Source organism: Hylobates moloch, unplaced genomic scaffold, assembly GCF_009828535.3.
Source record: "Hylobates moloch isolate HMO894 unplaced genomic scaffold, HMol_V3 SCAFFOLD_6, whole genome shotgun sequence".
In the NCBI taxonomy this organism is placed as follows: domain Eukaryota; kingdom Metazoa; phylum Chordata; class Mammalia; order Primates; family Hylobatidae; genus Hylobates; species Hylobates moloch.
Genome location: NW_026652281.1, coordinates 35,693,794 through 35,712,703, shown reverse-complemented (window position 1 = coordinate 35,712,703; position 18,910 = coordinate 35,693,794). Strand labels below are relative to the sequence as shown.

General features: G+C 45.4%; 1 protein-coding gene across 1 annotated transcript in view; it reads right to left on the bottom strand.

The window, feature by feature from the left end:
- Nucleotides 1–804: 804 nt before the first annotated feature.
- MCC (MCC regulator of WNT signaling pathway) overlaps nt 805–18,910 on the bottom strand; it is a 466,429-nt gene continuing 448,323 nt past the window's right edge. Inside the window, exons 18-19 of the mRNA XM_058440606.1 lie at nt 5,091–5,213; nt 805–3,641 (exon numbers count right to left, since the gene is read on the bottom strand). Coding sequence (XP_058296589.1) covers nt 3,461–3,641; nt 5,091–5,213 — 304 coding nt within the window. The 3' untranslated portion in view covers nt 805–3,460. The remainder of the gene's footprint in view (nt 3,642–5,090; nt 5,214–18,910) is intronic.

The window sequence follows — 18,910 nt, the reverse complement described above, 5'->3', positions numbered from 1 at the left end:
TTGATCGGGTAACTACAGGGCACTTTTTTTTTCATTTAAAATAATCTAATCTGTATCCAATTAGGAACCAGAAGACTTTCAGATAGTTTCATGTTTTCCTTAGAGTGGTGACTTTCTTACTACTCCTTAACAGCTTTTAAGAAAAAGCCTTTAGGCTCTAATTTGGACTTCCTTTTGGAGTAGAATGTCAAGGCTCTGACTTAGAACTTTCTGAGGTCCCTCTAAAATATTGCTGCAGGCTCAGAGAAGACTTAGTGCATGCATCTGAAAGGAGAATTGAATTAAGCAATTAATTTTAAAAGTTAGTTAAAAGTGCTAAACATTTGTTTCAGGCTGCATGGATATTAACTTCAGAAAGCTGACAAGCCAGCCGATGAGAATGATGAAAGTTTCAATAAGGAATCATACTGTTCCCCAGTCCATGACTGGTTTTGTAGCTGGTAAGCTCATACTGATGATGGCACTCCAACTATGGACAGAAGTCTCTTTTGCTTGTGATGTGCACAGTTGGTTTTGTTTGCCTCAGTCCAACAATGGGAAATATATTCCAAGGGAACTGTGAAATGGGTCCTTTTGCTCTGTGCCCATTTCTTCAAAAGCCAAAGACTGAATTCTGAACAGAGATGGTTACTGACTAAAAGGGGGTAACCACTGAGGAAACTAGGGAGAACAATTCAAAATATGAAATCTGAAGGTTTTTAACCTCACATAAATTAGAATCAAGATCACTGTTTACCCTCAATGGAGATGTTTGTTAGAAAAATTCAGGTAGAGCCAGGTTATACAGAAAGGAAAATTACCCAGGCACCTGCAAGCATTTAATTTAATCAGTATAGTTCAGTAGCTCCCACAATTAGCATAATCAAGTGCCACCTAGTTCACCTTCAAGGATTGTGTCTTGGGGGAGTATTTGAAAAATACAAGGAAAGGAAAAACTTTTATAGCTTTTTTATTATACATATTTATAAAATTAACACTTTTTTGCCTGCAAAATAGTTTTTACCCAAATCGTCACATATTTGAAAGTACTAAACTCAAACCAAGGTCAGATAGGATGAGTAAAACTGGGGCCCTTAACAGAGGAGCTGAAGCCCCTCTGCCTGGGGGAATTAAAGGCCCAAGAAGGGGAGGTTCTCTGATTTTACCTGGAGCAAGAATGGAGACAGAAGTCAGTAGGCAGGATTTTATTCCTGCTTCAGCCACATGTTTCTGTGTCAGCGAAAATGAAAACGGCTCATTTGATGCCTGCTTAATCACAAAAGAGCCATGCACATCCCACTTTGCTTAGGGGAGGACGTTTCCCTAGGCAAGCTGGAAAAATGGTGAAAACTGATTTTTTTTTTGGCATATGTTTTTCAGCCAAAACATTTTCCTCATGACAAAATGCAACTTTAAACTAACAAACAGTGAAAAATTTTTAAAAATCACAGGAATGGCCAGGCACATTGGTTCATGCCTGTAATCCCAGCACTTTGGGAGGCCGAGGTGGGTGGATCAGTGGTCAGGAGTTCGAGACCAGCCTGGCCAACATGGCGAAACCCTGTCTCTACTAAAAATACCAAAAATTAGCTGGGTATGGTGGCGGGCGCCTGTAATTCCAGCTACTCAGGAGGCTGAGGCAGGAGAATTGCTTGAACTTGGGAGGCAGAGGTTGCAGTGAGCCAAGATCATGCCATTGCACTTCAGCCTGGGTAACGATTAAACTCCGTCTCAAAAAAAAAAAAAAAAAAATCACAGGAACTAATTTTCACCAAATGATAGAAACCAGTGAACATTTTCATAGTGATCAAAGCACCCCAAAGCTGGTCCTTCTAGACTAATACCAGTTGATGTTTTGTTTTGGAGATGATGGGCAGCCTCACTGCTCCCAAAGCTGGTCCTTCTAGACTAATACCAGTTGATTTTTTGTTTTGTTTTGGAGATGGGCAGCCTCACTGCTGGCCTCTCGGTGGTTGCTTTTAGGATAGAACTGTCTGCCCTCCGAATTGGTGGCTGGAGTATCCTCCAGTGAACAGAACGCTGTGGAATTTGTATCATGCTCTGAAAATAGACCCACCCGTAGCTCATGGACATAAAGACTATGCAGAAACCTCATCAACTTTAATTTGTAGTCAGCTGTGGCATTGGAACACATTTTTCATAGGGAACTTTGGATGGATTCTCTGGTGCTACAGAAAAAAAAACAGTAAATGGTCCTTCAAGTGTATCAGTGTAGAACTGAGAGAGAAAAGGTAAAACTGAAAAAGAATAATGAATTTGTTTTAAGATAGAAGACCTTCCTGAAAGAATTCAGTTACTTTGGTCCTGCCTAGCCCTGTGAGCATTTTGCTTGAAATTTAACCTCTTAAGCACCATTGCTAACCATCGCCATGTATCTGGGGGCAAAAAAAAGCCTTAACTACCATTCCCTCATCCTGTCCCCGTCATGACAACAGGAGCTACGTCTTGAACTGGGGGTTACACAGCACTCTTAAGTAGGCATAAGTTTTGCAAAATGTTCAGTATCTCTAATGTCCTTAGGTAGAGACAGGTCCAGAGCTACAAATGTACCCATGTGGAAGATATTTGATTCAGCAGAACACCAATTATGTAGTGCCCTGGGGCAGGAAGTACTAATAATGTTTCTCAGCTCTTGAAGAAACCCCTGACAAAATTTTGGTTCCACTACAGGTATCAAAAAGATTCTCAGCTCTGAGTCTTAGATATTAATAAGGCTCCACTGAGAGGGAGAAATCCCAGAATCAAGAGAGCGCTCCCTTCCCAGCCCTGCCTCCAAAATGAAGGTTGAAGGAAGTTTTTATTCTGTCCATAAAAAATTGCTCAGGCACAGTCCTAGTGGTGGTCTGTTTTTGTAACTTTAGTGTATCTGGGACTGTAAATAACACCTGTCTACGCTCTTCCCATGACCTGTAACTCCCAGACAACACCCCTTATGACCGCCTCTATCTTAAAGTTGAGACCCAGGACTTGAAAACCAAAGCCTTGCTGTAGTAAACAAATCAACAGTCCTTTTAAATGCTGGAGGCACACACAGGTCTGTTTTCCCATGAAGCAGGAGGAAAGAGGAGAAACAAGATCCTAGAAGATGAGCCCACCATCTTCCAAAAAGAGGATACGATGGAGAATCTTACAGAAACAAATGCCTGGGATCCCACTGATGGACAACCGCCAGACTAGAAGAGGAGGGAGAGAGTGCTGAAAGTAGAAATGAGGTTCTGCCGAGTGTTTACACGCTGTTGTGGGCCCGGGAGGGAAGAGTGGGCACCTCTGGATACAGTCCACAGTGTCACCATGGCCAATCACCCCAAGGGCTGAGTTGGGGCACTCCATTGTCCAAGTGCTGACCTACCTGCCAGCCTTCCCTTTCTTCCTCCTCCCAACAAGTACATGGGCCCTTCTGTCCTCAGTGGCCTGCTGCAGTTTACTTCCCATGGGCAGAACTCCGGTGCGCGAGTGCTGATTAAAGCGAAGTTTCATTGGTGTGTGGTCTGGAGTTCTCCTCCTCCAGCAGAGCTATTCTTTGCTTGAGCATCCTCACTTGGGTCTCATGTCTCTCCACCATGGCCATCATCTGCGACTCTAACTTCTTCAGTTTGTTTTGATGCTTTTTCTTTGCTTTCTCATAGGCAGCCACCAGGTTGCTAGGTGGGAATGAAGGGAAATTGGTATGAAGATTCATCCTAAGTAGCATTGTGACACACCATCCTGTCCACTGGATAACCCGGTCTAGTGAGCACTGCTCTGAAGAAAGATCACTCATCCTCTTCAGTAGGAATCTGAAATCTAGTGGTCAGAGGAGGGACAGCACCAGGATGTCAACACTCAACGGCCAGTCACCTACTGGCTTAACCCTGATGAATCCAGCTGGATTGCTAGAGGCTGGTCACTCTCACATATCAGAAGGGGTTCTAAGAGTCAAACCAACAATCCAAACTGGCCAAGTCCAAAATGGATAAATACAAATAGTGGGTCTGTTTGTTGCTCCATGGTTGCTGGCAACATAGTCAAGTGTATCTTACAGGAGAGTATTCCTAAGACACTGCAATCAGAGTGACCATACCTGGGATGAGAGCAGACAGGTTGTTCTTGTTCCAGCTTCCCTTTATGCTTTGGGCTGGTGGGACTCAGAATATTAAATTAGGCCATAAGCCAATGCTGCAAAGCCCAACATGGAATATACAGGCCTTTGAACTGCTCCACCAGAGCCTGGTGGTGAGGGTACACAGTGAGCCCAGGTAAGTCCATTCCATGTACGGTCATTACCCTTACAGCTGTAGTTCTCCCAGATAGTCTGAGGACTCACCCCAGGGATTTGTAAAACCCCATTCAGGAGGTCTGTGAGGTCTTGAGCTTTTATTTCCAACTATAGAGCTGGATGATGCCAGGTGTTCTCAATATACATCCACATAATGTTGACTGCAGAAGCAAACGTTGAGAACCTAGCTGTCTTCTATTAAGCCAGACATTAAAGATTTGCAGACTTGTAAGAGCAGTGCCACTTTTCTAATTATTTCTTGGAAAATAGTTTTTCATAAAAATGCCATTTTTTTTGTAAATAAAATAATAAAAACTTTAAAGAATTTATCTTGGTTTTAGTTTCTAACATGAGAAGTATCAATAAATAAAACTTACAGGAACAAAAGCTCTTTGAGGTCCTCCGTTTTTTATAGGGAAGAGTCCTGAGCCCAGTCTTAGAGCAGTATTTCCCAAAGTATTCCAGTGGATATTGTGTTGCTCAAATAAATTCCATAGCTAATTTTGTTTGGAAAATACTGGCTTAAACAGATTTTTTATTGTATGACTTCCCAGAACCTTTAAGATACATAATATCAGGAGGCATATACCACAGTATGCTACATTTGGCCAAAGGATGTTGTTACTGAGCATTTCTTAGTTTCCACAGAACATCTTGGGAGATGCCACTCTAAGGAAGACCAGGCTCTTAGAGCGCCAGGTAGGGACTCACCCACTCTCTAGAGTTCTCAAGAGTTAGGGAAATGTCCATCCCTGGTGCTGTGTCTACATGCGGGGTGTCAGTCCAAGTACCACAGGTGGAGGGCGGTGGGGGCTGGGTATAGGGAGATTGTTACCTGTTGGCCCGCTTTAGATCATTCACGAACTCTGCGGATTGCTGATGTCGGATTTCACTGCTCTTGGTGAGTCTCTCCAAGGCACTCACCAGCTCTTGAACTCTGGCCTTCAACTTCTTTTCTCTATATCAAAGAGAGACAAAATATGCCAGGAGTAGTTTGAGATGATGCTGGAGGTGCCCATTACCTGGGAAGTGGTGACAGGAAGAGGAAGGTTTAGCTTGCAAAGCCTAAAGGGAGAGAAAAGATAGTAAAGGGCCCAACAGCGCTGCTGTCACCCGAATGAATTCATTCTCAAATGCAGATTTAAGCCCATTTCTTCAATGACGAGGGCTTTTTAAAGATCTTATGTGTCAAAGAAACAAGACAGGAATTTCTGTTTCTAGTCTTCTAGCTAACCTAGAAGTTCCTTTCTACTACTGGCATACCAGATCCTCAACAATGAGTGCAGCCTGACCACAAACCCCCGTCTCAATCATCTCCATCCCCTTCTTTTTCAAGTGTCCTAAGTATCTCCTGAACCACTCAGATTCAGCAACCTGCCTTGAGCAGGTCCCCACTCACTGAGACCAACATGATCCCACCTTGCCAAAAACAAAAAAAATTGGTAGAGGGAGTAGATATGATACTCTCTTCATTTTAAGCGTCCTTACTTCCCATGAAATTACATTTGCACTTTTGACTACCTGCCCTCCACAGGCAAAGCAGCTTCAAGTTCTGTGGATCCTCTACTACTTTGGTAACCCAAGCTAATTAGAGTCAGTTCAGGGAGGTTTCCAGTGTCCAGTCAGCTCATTGCCTTCCTCTAATTCCCAAGAGACCCAGCAGGGAAACACTAATCAAAGCCTTCCTGACTACTCTGACTCCCTTCCAAGATCCCTCTATCACATGCACAGTGTTACTCCACTTACTATCACACTCAGCACTATGTCACTGTATTACGTGCTGGAGCCATGAGGCTCCCCCATGGTTGTGCTGGGTTCTAGAATGGCAAGGACTTAGTTTGGTTCCCCAATGCACCCCCAGTGCTGAGCACCGTGCCTGGGTGACCGCTTGTAGTGACTGTTAAAACAGCTTTAGAACAACTCACTGAAGGTAATGTATTTGATTCTTTGGGACATATTAAGAAACCAGGATTTAGGGAAGGAATTCCTCTAAAAAAGACTCACTGTATGTAGAATGTAAATTTGCATGATTCATTTATAAGACAGTTGCGTAGGATCTAGCAAAATAATAAATGAACATGCCCCTTGACTAAGCAACTTGACTTCTAGGAATTGATTTCACAGAGATAACCAGGAGCACAAGTTCCTAAAGATACATCACTTATATTTGGATTCACTTAGGCACTGGTTACAATAATGCCTAATAACCAGGGAACTGGTTAATCACGGCCTACCCATGCTACTGAAATGCTCTGCTTGAAAAATATTTTTAAAATGCAGATGGAGGGCTGGGGGCAGTGACTCACGCCTGTAATCTCAGCACTTTAGGAGGCCGAGGAGTGTGGATTACTTGAGCTCAAAAATTCAAGACCAGCCTGGGCAACATGGTGAAACCCTGTCTCTACAAAAAATATAAAACTTAGCCAGATATGGTGGGTCATACCTGTAGTCCAAGCTACTCAGGAGGCTAAGTTGGGAGGATTGCTTGAGTCCAGGAGGTCAAGACCAGTGAGCCATGATCCTGCCACTGCACTCCAGCTTGGGTGACAGAGTGAGACCATCTCAAAACAGACAAACAAAAAAACCAGATGGTCATGCACTGGCATGGACGGATATCTGATACATTAAGCAAAAAAGGTGAGTTCTAAAGATGCCATTTTTGCAAAAACTGTAAAGCTGAGTGAATATCTGACACTGTAATAAGAGACTAGAAGGTGAAACACAAACTCAACAATGCTTAACTCATGAAGGGGGTTGATGGGAGGCTTTCATTTTCTCCTTCACTCACTTTTGCATTGCCAGATATTTTTACAATTTTGTATGTTTTGTGTAAAGTGCGAGTTAAGAGTCATGTAGGAACGACATGGGAATGTGACCTCGGGGTAGAAGGCTCCTTTCTGGTGCCCAAATGGTTCAGACCCTGGTTCTCCTTTCCTGGCTTTTCATATATCTAATCTTTTACATTTCTGCCTTTAGCTACTGTGAGGGTAAGTCAAGCTCTCCAAACTGATCAATGAAGAAAGGAATTACAACATAAAATCCAGGCCTGCTTTTGGGAGAGAGGATGGAAGGGGCAGGATCTTTAAGGAAAGTCTAGCAACCAGCCCTCAGCCCAGAACTCATTTTTCAGTAAGTCCTCCTACCCGCCTCTGCTAAGCTGGAAGGATCGTGTGTTTCTCCTGGGCCCTAGCAGCCTCCTGGACATCTCGGATCTGGCTGCATTTCCTCCCAGCATTGGACAGTGGCAGCACTTTCTACCAGCAGTGAGGATGGTGTTGCAGGAGGGGGGCTCCCTTCCTTCCCGCCCGCCCCCCAACACCTCCTCGGCCTTCCCAGCAGCCCTCCTCCAGCAGAGGGAAGCCAGGGACTCCTGCTTCCCTCCAGCTAAAAAGAGCAGGGAAGGGTTTTTTTGCCCTACATTTTATTACCATTTAGAGCCCTTTATCTTTCATTCTAATGTTGATTAATAGTGTAAAAGGAAAAAAAAAAAAACCTGAACAGTTAAAAATGTAACCACAAACTCAATAAGAAATTCACAACAAAAAACTCTGGGATGCTACCTAGAGGAGTCAAATCCCCTCCCTCCCCCAATCCTATCCACACTCAGCGAACAGGGAGACTGGAAATCCCAGCCCTTCCACAAGACAAAAGGCTTCCTTCCCCAGCACCCAGGCCCTCAGGGGACCAGAGGGAACTTTCTGGATCTGGCAGGCTCCAAAGGAGGACAGAACCCCAGAAGGGCAGGAGAGAGTCTCTCAGACCCAGGCCAACCCCAGCTTAGGGTTGTGGCGCAGGGGTGGGGAGTAGCCATTGCTGGGAGCTCAGAACTGCCTGGCCTTCAGAAGGGAATGGGAGTGAACTGCTGGGAGAAACTCCAGGAAAGAACTATGATGCTCATTTATTTCAAGATGCAAAGACGAGGCCAAACTGTAAACTTAAACCTAAAATTTGGGTTGGTTGATCTGTTTTCATGATAACACACAAAAAAGTAAAATGTCTATTTAGTTTAAAAAATACTGATTACAGGGGCTGGGCGTGGTGGCTCATGCCTGTAATCCCAGCACTTTGGGAGGCTGGGGCTGGCGGATCACCTGATGTCGGGAGTTCAAGACCAGCCTGACCAACATGGAGAAACTCCGTCTCTACTAAATACAGAATTAGCCAGGTGTGGTGGCGCATGCCTGTAATCTCAGCTACTTGGGAGACTGAGGCAGGAGAATTGCTTGAACCTGGGAGGCGGAGGTTGCAGTGAGCCGAGATGGCGCCATTGCACTCCAACCTGGACAACAAGAGTGAAACTCTGTCTCAAAAAAAAGATACTGATTCCATGTTGAGATAGTTTGGACATACTGGGTAACACTGTTATTAAAATTAATTTCCTGTGTGTCTCTACTTTTTTCATGGGGCTAGTAGAAAATTTAAAATTACATACATGCCTTGCATTTGTGGATCATATTCTATCACTAGTGGACAGTGCTGCTCTAGAGCAATTGTTTAATGCTGTCAGAGGCATGTGAACCAGAGCAACTCCATCTTAAATAGGAGTTAGGTAAAAATGAGGCTAAGACCTACTGGGCTGCATTCCCAGATGGTGAAGGCATTCTAAGTCACAGGATGAGATAGGAGGTCAGCACAAAATACAGGTCATAAAGACCTTGCTGATAAAACAGATTGCAGTAAAGAAGCCAGCCAAAACAGCAAACCCAAGACAGCCACAAGAATGACCTCTAATCGTCCTCACTGCTACACTCTCACCAGTGCCACAACAGTTTACAAATGCCATGGCAACATCAGGAAGTTACCCTATAATGTCTAAAAGGGGAGGTATGAATAATCCACCCCTTGTTTAGCGTATTATCAAAAAGTAACCATAAAAATGCGCAACCAGCAGCCCCCGAGGCTGCTCGGTCTATGGAGTAGCCATTCTTTTCCTTTACTTTCCTCCTAAACTTGCTTTCATTTTACTCTGTGGACTTGCCCTGAATTCTTTCTTGCACAAGATCCAAGAACCCTCTCTTGGGGTCTGGATCGGTAATATTTTCCAGTAACAGCATTACCAGATATTTTCTCTGGCTTCTGAGACCCAGGAACTGCAGTTTAACAAGTGCCCCAGCTGACTCTTGTTATCCAGGCAAGCTTGAGGAACTGGCGTAAGGCAGAAGAGTTCCTCCTCACCTGGACCGGAGGATGAGCTTCAGTTTCTCCTGGAACTGACTTTCGAATTTATATGCAAAATTGCAAGCACAGGGCTCACTTTATCAAGTCTACAGTTTTCCTCAGATTTTCAAACGATGACGTGGAAAATGCAAAGAAACACAGCTTACTAATTCAAGTCCCATTGAAACCTCAACCATTCTTGTTCCTTTCTACTTCTAATTTAAATTTGCTTAGCCTTTATTTAAGATTTTATATGGTTTGGGTACATAAGATAGGCCAAAACAAACTTCCTTGGCTTCACACAAATGAGAAAGCAAAAAATTAAACACTACACGTTCCATATGCACCCTTCAATAGTAATGTATTCATACAGTGTTTCCTGGAATGGCCAGAAATATATAATCCATTCCTTTTTTATGCCCAGTAGTATCGGCACTCACAAATACACCCCATACCATCAAGCAAAAACAATGGTGGATTGTAATGACTGTGACAACTGAAGTCCCCTGGTCCACACACGGATTTCAGTTCCATGTCTTCCCACTTCAGCTTTTGGGCTTCTTATTCCTGGTCACAAAAGGTCGTATGACTCTAACCACAGAGCCAGGGTGGGACTTTTTATTTATTTTTAAGAGATAGGGTCTTGATCTGTCATGCAGGCTGGAGTACAGTGGCACAAATCACAGCTCACTGCAGCCTCGACCTCCCGGGCTCAAGCAATCCTCTCACCTCAGCCTCCTGAGTGGCTGGGACTACAGGTGTGTGCCACCATGCTTGGCTAATTTTTAAAACTTTTTTTTTTTTTTTTTTGGTAGAGATAGGGTCTTAACTATGTTGCCCAGGCTGGTTGTGAACTACTGGGCTCTAGTGGTCCTCCCACCTTGCCCTCCCAAAATGCTGAGATTACAGGCCCGAGCAACTCCACCTGGTGGATTCTTTTTAATTGAAACATAATGTGGTATGTTTCAAGGCAGTGGAATATAAACAGGGAATTAAGAGGCAGACCCATGGTGGGAATTTAAAGGTAATACGAAAACCAAGATGGCTTGCCAGTAAGCTGGGCAGAGCGAAGCAAGCCTCGGAAGTGGTGCTTGTTGGTGTACCTGGGTAGCCTGGCAGTACCGTTTTGTGAGCAATCAGTAAGGAGCTTGTTTTCTCACTAAAATAAAAAGGCCAGCAGCGGTACTCTGTGATTAGAGTCCAGGTGAGGAGCTGCAGGAGTCATCGGGCGAGAGCCCAGTCTCAATGAGGCTGTAAGTGGCTTCACAGCCGGCCAGGAAACCTTTCAGAGGAGCTGTAATCAGACCAAACCACAGGGAGTCACAGCCATGCAGCCACAAGGCCTGGAATTTCTTAGTAATTGCTGATTATATGGAATTAGTCACTAAGAGAATTGTATGCATATGTGATTTCTCTCATCCTCACCTTCCATTTACTTTTAACCCGTCAGGCTCTGTCTCCACTGACGTGGATCACTGACCTCACCAGTGAGCTCCACGTTGTTGCATCCAGCGGTCTGGTCCCTTCTGTCCTTTTCTTACCTGCCCGCATCACCTGCAGGGCTGACCGCCTCTTTGCTCATAGCTTGCACGAGGCCTCCAGAGCCTGATTTCATTCTGCTTCATGGGCTGCTCCCTTTCTATACTCCATGCCAAAATACTGGGTGTTGTTTAAGACTTGGGCCTGGCCTGTATTTTGTCTTATCCTTTTCTCTAATGGACTCCCTCCATTCCCTTTTCCTAAAAACTTCCACACTGTTATCTTCAGGCCTTTCCTTGGATCTCTGGAGTTGTCTGTTTGTGGCCTTTTAACTGGCATCTGCGATTTCACATGTCCAGAGGATTACTTCCCAGATGACCTCCAACAGCCACTCTCTCTCCTGTGTTGGCTAATGGCACCACCATTCACCCGCTTACTCACTGGGCTCAGATCTGTCAAGAGTTTTCTCACTGATAAAATTCTTGCAAAAGCAGTTTAAGTTACTTGGAGTCAGCCTTAACTCCTCCTCCCCTCATCCTCCACATCTGTTCAACAGCAAACTCTTATCTACCAAGTCTCATCCTGCCATTTGTCACTACACCCAGGTCCAAGTGGTCATCACTTCTCACCTGGACAACCACAACAGCCTGCTAACTGATTTCTCTGTCTCTTCCCCTGCATCCCTCTGCCCTGGTTTTCACACAGCAGCCCAGGTAACATTTCACATGACAGATCTGATATGTTACTGCCCTTCACTGCCTTTCACCTACACTTGGAATAAACCCTGTGGTCTTGCCTGGACCTCTAGGGCCATGCTTGACCTGAGTGCTACTTGCTGGGCCTTTGGGCTGCTGGAATCACCCTTGCCCTGCTGGAATCCTGTAGGTCCCCAGCAGACCCCTGCACAGCCAGGGCCTCTTCCGGATGTGATTCTGCCTCTCCCCTCCTCATCTCAGCTTCAGTGTCACCTCCCAGAGAGGCCCAGCCTGACCACCCATCTAAACTCATGTCCCAGAGCTATGACTTCACTGCACCTTGCCATTTCCTTCATATTATTCATTGCAAACTAAAGTGACTTTATTGGAAAAAAAAATCTCCACAGTGACTGTATCACATCATCCCGTTTCCTTCATGATAATCACCACAATGTTTACTTATTTTTTAGAAAATCCAGGCAGCAGATAACAGCTGTCTCTAAGTCCTTTATAAGGATAACATCATTTCATTCCCACATAACCTTTGAAGTCAGTACTATCATGATTCTCATTTTTAAGGATGAGGAACTTTTTTTTTTTTGAGATGGAGTCTTGCTCTTTTGCCCGGTCTGAAGTGCAGTGGTGCGATCTTGGGCTCACCACAACCTCCAACTTCTAGGGTTCAAGTGATTCTCCTGCCTCAGCATCCTGAGTAGCTGGGATTATAGGCACCTGCCACCACGCCCAGCTAATTTTTGTATTTTTAGTAGGGAAGGGGTTTCACCATGTTGGCCAGGCCGGTCTTGAATTCCTAATTGCAGGTGATCCACCTGCCTTGGCCTCCCAAAGTACTAGGATTACAGGCGTGAGCCACCGCGCCTGGCCTATAGATGAGGAACTTAAGGTTAGTCCCTGCAGAACTGGGACTCCCACCTGGGATTCTGTCTGCAGAGCCTGGGCCCTTATGCATCTCACTGGGTAGTAGCCTGTGATTCGTAAAGAGAATACAGTAGAGTGCAAGATAAACAAGACCTCTGCTTAAGAGCGCAGCCCTGCAGAACTAAGGCTCAAGTGTCCCCAGATAATGAGGTTCTGCAGGTATGTCGGTGGCTGTGTTTTGCCAGGGGTAGCAGCACAAGGACAACAGCAGTCTAACTTTTTTTTGCCCAGACTTTGCTATGAACATGTTTCTTGTCCAGGAAATCCATCTGGAGTTTTCACAGGCCTTGCCAGTGGCTGCTGTGTGTTCGTGTCCTCCACCACTCTGCCTTTATGAGGTCCCAGGAAAGGCCTTCTTCTCTTTGAGCTTTGGGGATGTTGGAGGGATGGCAGAAAAGTAAAATAAATCTCAATTACTCAAGCAACAACCCCCTCAATCCCTGAGTGAGCCTCAGTCTTCACCCTCTGTGCTTCTAGGCACTTGGCTCTGGGGCTCAGCAGTTGATTTGCATGCTAATGAAGCCACAGGCACACTTTGTATTCCATTAATGTCCTGCAGACCCATGTGCTTTTATGGAATTCTAAGCACAACTTCCATTGCTTGACTGCTTTTATACATCAACCAAATATGAAGAATCAGCAAGTTTAAATAAAACAGCACCTTCTGCAATAATGGTCCTCCTAATGAACCAGTGAAGATCCTGCTGCTTACTTGTTCAGTGGGGGGCTCCCTTTCAAAAAGCACCCCACCCAGTTCCCTTTTCATTTTATCCCACTCTTTGTGTGGCTCAAAAACAGTATTCATCCACAGCTGCTGAAATAGGGGTCAACTAGTGTCATTCTTTTTCCATTCAGGGACAAATGTTGGTTCTTACAAGTCTGGAAGTTTTCTACAGTTGGGTGGATGGTTTTGAACTTGGACATGGATTTGAACTCTAAGGAGTCTTGCTGGCTTTTTCTAAGGCACTGGTAACAGTCAAGGGCTCTGTGGGCGACTGATGGGTAAAGAGTAGTCAGGGCCGGGCACAGTGGCTCACGCCCGTAATCCCAGCACTTTGTGAGGCTGAGGCGGGCGGATCACTTGAGCCTAGGAGTTTCAGACCAGCCTGGGCAACATGGTAAAATCCTGTCTCTACTAAAAACACAAAAATTAGCCAGGCGTGGTGGTGTGCGCCTGTAGTCCAAGCTACTTGGGAGGCTTAGGTGGGAGGACTGCTTGAGCCTGGGGAGGTTGAGGCTGCAGAGAGCTGTGATTGTGCCACTATACTCTGGCCTGGATGACAGAGTGAGACCCTGTCTCAAAAAAGTACCATAGAAGACTCAGAGAATAGCAGGAAGATACGTGATGGAGGTGACTGAAGGAAGCTTCAGGAAGGTGAGCATTCTGATTGGAAAGGATGAGGGATAATCAGGGATAAAGCAAAGGGTGTGCTCTTGGAAAGATGAATTGTCCAGAGGGGCTGGACTACAGATCAAGCATGGGGAAACATATGAAATATGGGCTAGGAAGTTAAGTTAGTGACCTACAGACAATCTTGAGTGCCAAGGCACTGAAGGCGTTCATGCAGAGCACCCTAATACGTAGTATGTTTTAAGGTATTTTGGCGGCAGAATCAAACTACAGAAATGACCCATCAGGACACTACTCTCTGGGTTCTGAGGGTCAGTGCAATGGAAAGGAATGGAAGGCATTTTAAGGAATTATGACCTGCTGATGAGAGGTAGGGAGGGGAGACTTAGAAGTTGTAATCCTGGATCATTAGGAGAAGGGGATTTTTAACATAAATAGGAATTCATCAAAGGGCAGGAAGAAACAGAATTGTATTGGATGTGCTGTTTTGAGGCTTTAGCATATTTGGGTGGAGATGTCCAGTGGGCATGAGGTTGAGATAATTTAGGGACCATTTAGAAGGAACAGCTGAAGACATGAGAGTTGGAGTCATGTACTTGGCTGAGTAAACCATAATCCCTGGCCTTAAAAGGACTCTCTTTCTGTGGGGGAACTGAGGGTTAAGGAGGGGAGTTGGGGGTAGAACAAGGCATATTAAGAAATGAGCAACAAATGTTCCATGAAAGAAGGAAATTCATGGCGCTACGAACCAAAAAAAAGTGGGAGAGGGTGTCATTTCTGCTGGGAGGTGGAGGAAGGGAACATCCAGATCCATTTTACAGATAGCTTTAAGTCACGCTGATGTGAATGTTTGAGGAATGGGATTGGGTGGGGCGAGGACAAAAGCAGATGCAAGAGTGAAGCCCCAGAAGCGCAGAAGAGGAAGAGCAGCCCCACAGCAGGTGTGATCACACTGACCAGACAAGGCCCTCCGGCCACTGGATGTGTCCTTACAGGGCTCTGGCACACAGCCCTGTCTTCCAGCAGCGGCAGCTTGCCTACTTCTTATTCAGCAGAGCGAGGAAAGGAAGCCCTCCTCTGGTGGATGAGTCAGGGGCATCCTGTCCCTGGACAGAACGGCCACTGTGATTTGTCGATTGCCTTAACGTGGCATTTTACAGAACCATCTGGCAAACATGCAGACACAGGTGGCATGTCCCAGTTCCCTGGAGGGCTGGGCGCAGCCCCTGGAGGGTCGGTGACTAAATGACTGCAGCCTCCTGGAAGGCAGGGCGCCGACTCCTGCAGTTAGTGTGTGAGGCTCGCCCCACCCTGCTCCTGGGTAGAGTGAAAGGCTAGTGCCTGTGAGGCAGCACCATGCTCTGCTCCTCACCATGGCACAGGCGATGTACCATGGTGAGGAGCAGTGCACCTACTTCCTGCCTCCCAGCACTGAGGAAGCACAGATCCTTACTTTAAAAAGATTTTTATTTATTTATGTTTTAAAGACGGGATCTCGCTATGTTGCCCAGGCTGGATTTGAATTGGCCTCAAGGGATGCTCCTGCCTTGGCCTCCCCAGTAGCTGGAACCCCAGGTGTATGCAACAGCACCTGGCTCACTCAGATCCTTACCTTTTTAGCAGCATGACTTAGGCTGACATATGCTATTGCTTCACAGCTCTGTGTGTTTAAGGAAGTCCGCCTCCCACCATGGCACCTCATTTGCCTTCTGCACTGACAGACTAAGACATGGCTGTTTACTGGAGGCACAGAGGTTTCTCACTGCCCAGACCAGCCCCACAGCAGGTAGTCTTCAGATAAATGAGTGGGCTCAGCTCACTCATCTGCAAGCAAGCCCAATGCTGCCAGCACATGTGGGGCACAAGGGGTCCCCACAGAGAATGTACCACTGCCTCACTGTGTGACCTTGAGAGATCACTCAGCCTTGCTGTCCCACTCCACACCCCCCCCGCCCCCACCCCAGGATCACATGGAGAGCAGCACCTGCTCCCGGCTGCCTCCCAAGAATATGATGGAGATGAACTAGTGGGCTCCTCTCAGCTGTGCTCGGGTCCCGAGGGCAGGCTGCACAAACACCATGTGAGTACAAAAAAAGAGTCATTTCTGAAAATTCCCTTATTTAGCTGCCTTTTTATAGATCACTTACTTGGTGGAAAGATCAGTCAAATTTTACTAGGACCAAGGGTGAGAGACAGATCTGAGATGGAGAAGGTTTTTACAGCACACAGGCTGGATGGACAAGAGTGAAAACAAGATACCCTGATAAGAAAACATCTCGTGTGCCAGACTGGAAACCTGGTCATCCAGATGGGGTTTTATGGCAATACCACAGCCAACAAACTGCAATAAATGTTCACCGAAGTAGGGGAACGAAATCAGACCAGATGGGAGTTATACATACAGTAAATGCAGGGTGGCATGTAGCCCTGGTTTTGTTCCAAACAGAAGAAAGTTAGGAGAAGACACACTGAGAGAGCCAGGGCTGGGTGACAAGGGCTGGGCAGGTAAGGGGAGGTTGGGTTGGGGACAGTGTCATGACCCAGAACCAGTGACTGAAGTGTCACAGGGCACCTTCCCAGGGACGGCTGGTTCTCCTTAAGGACAGCCCATGGCTCAGCCTCTTCCTCCTCCCTCAGCGACACCTATCTTTTCAGTCTGGATGCCTGTGCCCACAGGTTTGGTGTCTGGCACCATCCTTTTTTCAAGGGAGAAATATTGCTGAAAATGCTGGTAAGATTCCCCCAGCTGACCTCAACCATAAGCTCGGATGGGATTTAATACCTTCAAAAAAGGTGTTCGTTTCCATTTGATTTTTTAAAATAAAAACCTCAGGAATCATTTCATCAAGGTATATAATACAAACCCAAACTGCAGCCCTGAGGTGTGTATATTGTATCCCCTCATGAAGTGATGACCCCAGTTTCTAAGCTATATTTACAGTATCATTATGTTATTTTCCTTTTTCCTTTACCTCTGTAAGTTTGTTCTTGGCTCCATCCATCTGGGTCTTCATTAGAAATCCATGCTAACCAACTTAAGGCTGGTTATTGGAAATCCATTGTGACTGACAGAACAAATGAAGTCTCTTTATATTTAGTCAGCACAATCTGCATCTTCCTTGTGCCAGCAAAGGCCTCTGAGGTTTGGGGAATTTGAAAAACTTAAGGGCTTAGCTTACAGATACAATATCCAAATGGCTCCCACTGGAAATAGCGAGTGGATTTCCATCCCGTGTTTCTGGCACAGTGAAGTCATTAGGATTTGTTGAGGGCATTTTTCTGCGCAGCTTTTCTCTTCCCACCCCAAGCACAGCAATTACCATTTAACTGCACGGCCAGAGGCTCTGGCAAAGTACAAACAGAGCTATTACAACTTGGAAGGAAAGACAAAAAGTGACACTAAATCAGGAAGGTAGTGAAGTTCCCCACAAGGCAACCTTCCATCCACCATCAGCTTAGAGGCCATCCTATAAACAGGCATGCTAGATCAAGTTAACTGACTGAAAATACACTGTAGCCTTCCCCTCCAACCCTAAATCTCCAGAAATGGCAGGAAAGACATTTTTTAAAACCCCTGAGCATCTTAGAAAGCAGTGCTCTTTCTATATCAGAAACCATGCTCAATCATAAAAAATGAAAGGCAGATGTTTTCTTCTTCCTGAAAAGAAAACCACAACGCAAAATGCACACAGAAAAATATTCTGCAAAAGGAAGAAAGGGATTCAGAGGTGCTCCAACCAGAGGTGTTGGCTACCAGAACAGGAGGGCACCAAATGCTTGGGTCAGATACGCAGACTAGAGGGCTGTTATTAGCCGGGAGACACACAAAGCCCAAGAGACAGCTTCTGATACGACCCAGCTGACAGCACTTTGAAGGACCTGGGTGCATTTTCTGGGTTGCAGACCGTAATAAGTAGAAGCAGGACTCTCAAACAGGATGGCCGGGCACAGTGGCTCACGCCTGTAATCAAAGCACATTGTGAGGCCAAGGCGGGTAGATCACCTGAGGTCAGGAGTTCAAGACCAGACTGGCCAACATGGTGAAATTCCGTCTCTACTAAAAATACAAAAAATTAGCCAGGTGTGGTGGCATGTGCCTGTAGTCCCAGCTAACTTGGGAGGCTGAGGCAGGAGAATTGCTTGAACCTGGGAGACAGAGGTTGCAGTGAGCCAAGATTGCACCACTGCACTCCAGCCTGGGCGACAGAGCGAGACTCTGTCTCAAAAAAACAAAAAACAAAACAAAAAAATCTGTCGAACAGGTGACCTAGGAATTTAAAATATAAGAAAGAACACACAAACAAGAACCACTGAATATTTAAAGAAAGCAAACACCAAGAAAGAGTCACAAAACTCAACTATGAAAAGAATTACATGTGAAGAAACAGAATTAATACAGCAGACAAAAAAGATGAAGGAATTTAAGGGCCAGGCAGGGTAGTGCATGCCTGTAATCCCAACATTTTGGGAGGCCAAGATGGGAAGATCACTTGAGCCCAGGAGTTTGAGACCAGCCTGGGCAACATAGGGAGACCCTGTCTCAAAAAAAAAATTTAGCCCCCCTTTTTGACACAAAAAAATTCACCCAGTGGGGGGGCATGCACCTGTGGTCCTAGGTATTTGGGAGGCTGGGGTGGAAGGATCACTTAAGCCCGGGAGATTGAGGCTGCAGTGAGCTGTGACTGTGTCACTGCACTCCAGCCTGGGCAACAGAATGAGACCCTCTCTCAAAAAAAAAAAAAAAAAAATTTAAGCATTATAAAAATCCTCAAGGAGATGCATATCACTAAAAAAGAGATGACAGATGTAATCACCAAAATAAAAAACTCAACATATAGGTCAAACATCACAATGAACCTAACTAAAGAATAAATTAGTGAGCTGGAAAATTGAGCCCAAAAATCTGTCTCTCCAGAACTGCAACTATCTGACAGGGCAGCCACTAGCCACATGTGGCTCTTGAGAACTTGAAATGTCTGAATTTGAGATATGCGGAGGTGTAAAATACATACCAGGTTTTGAAAACTTAGTTAA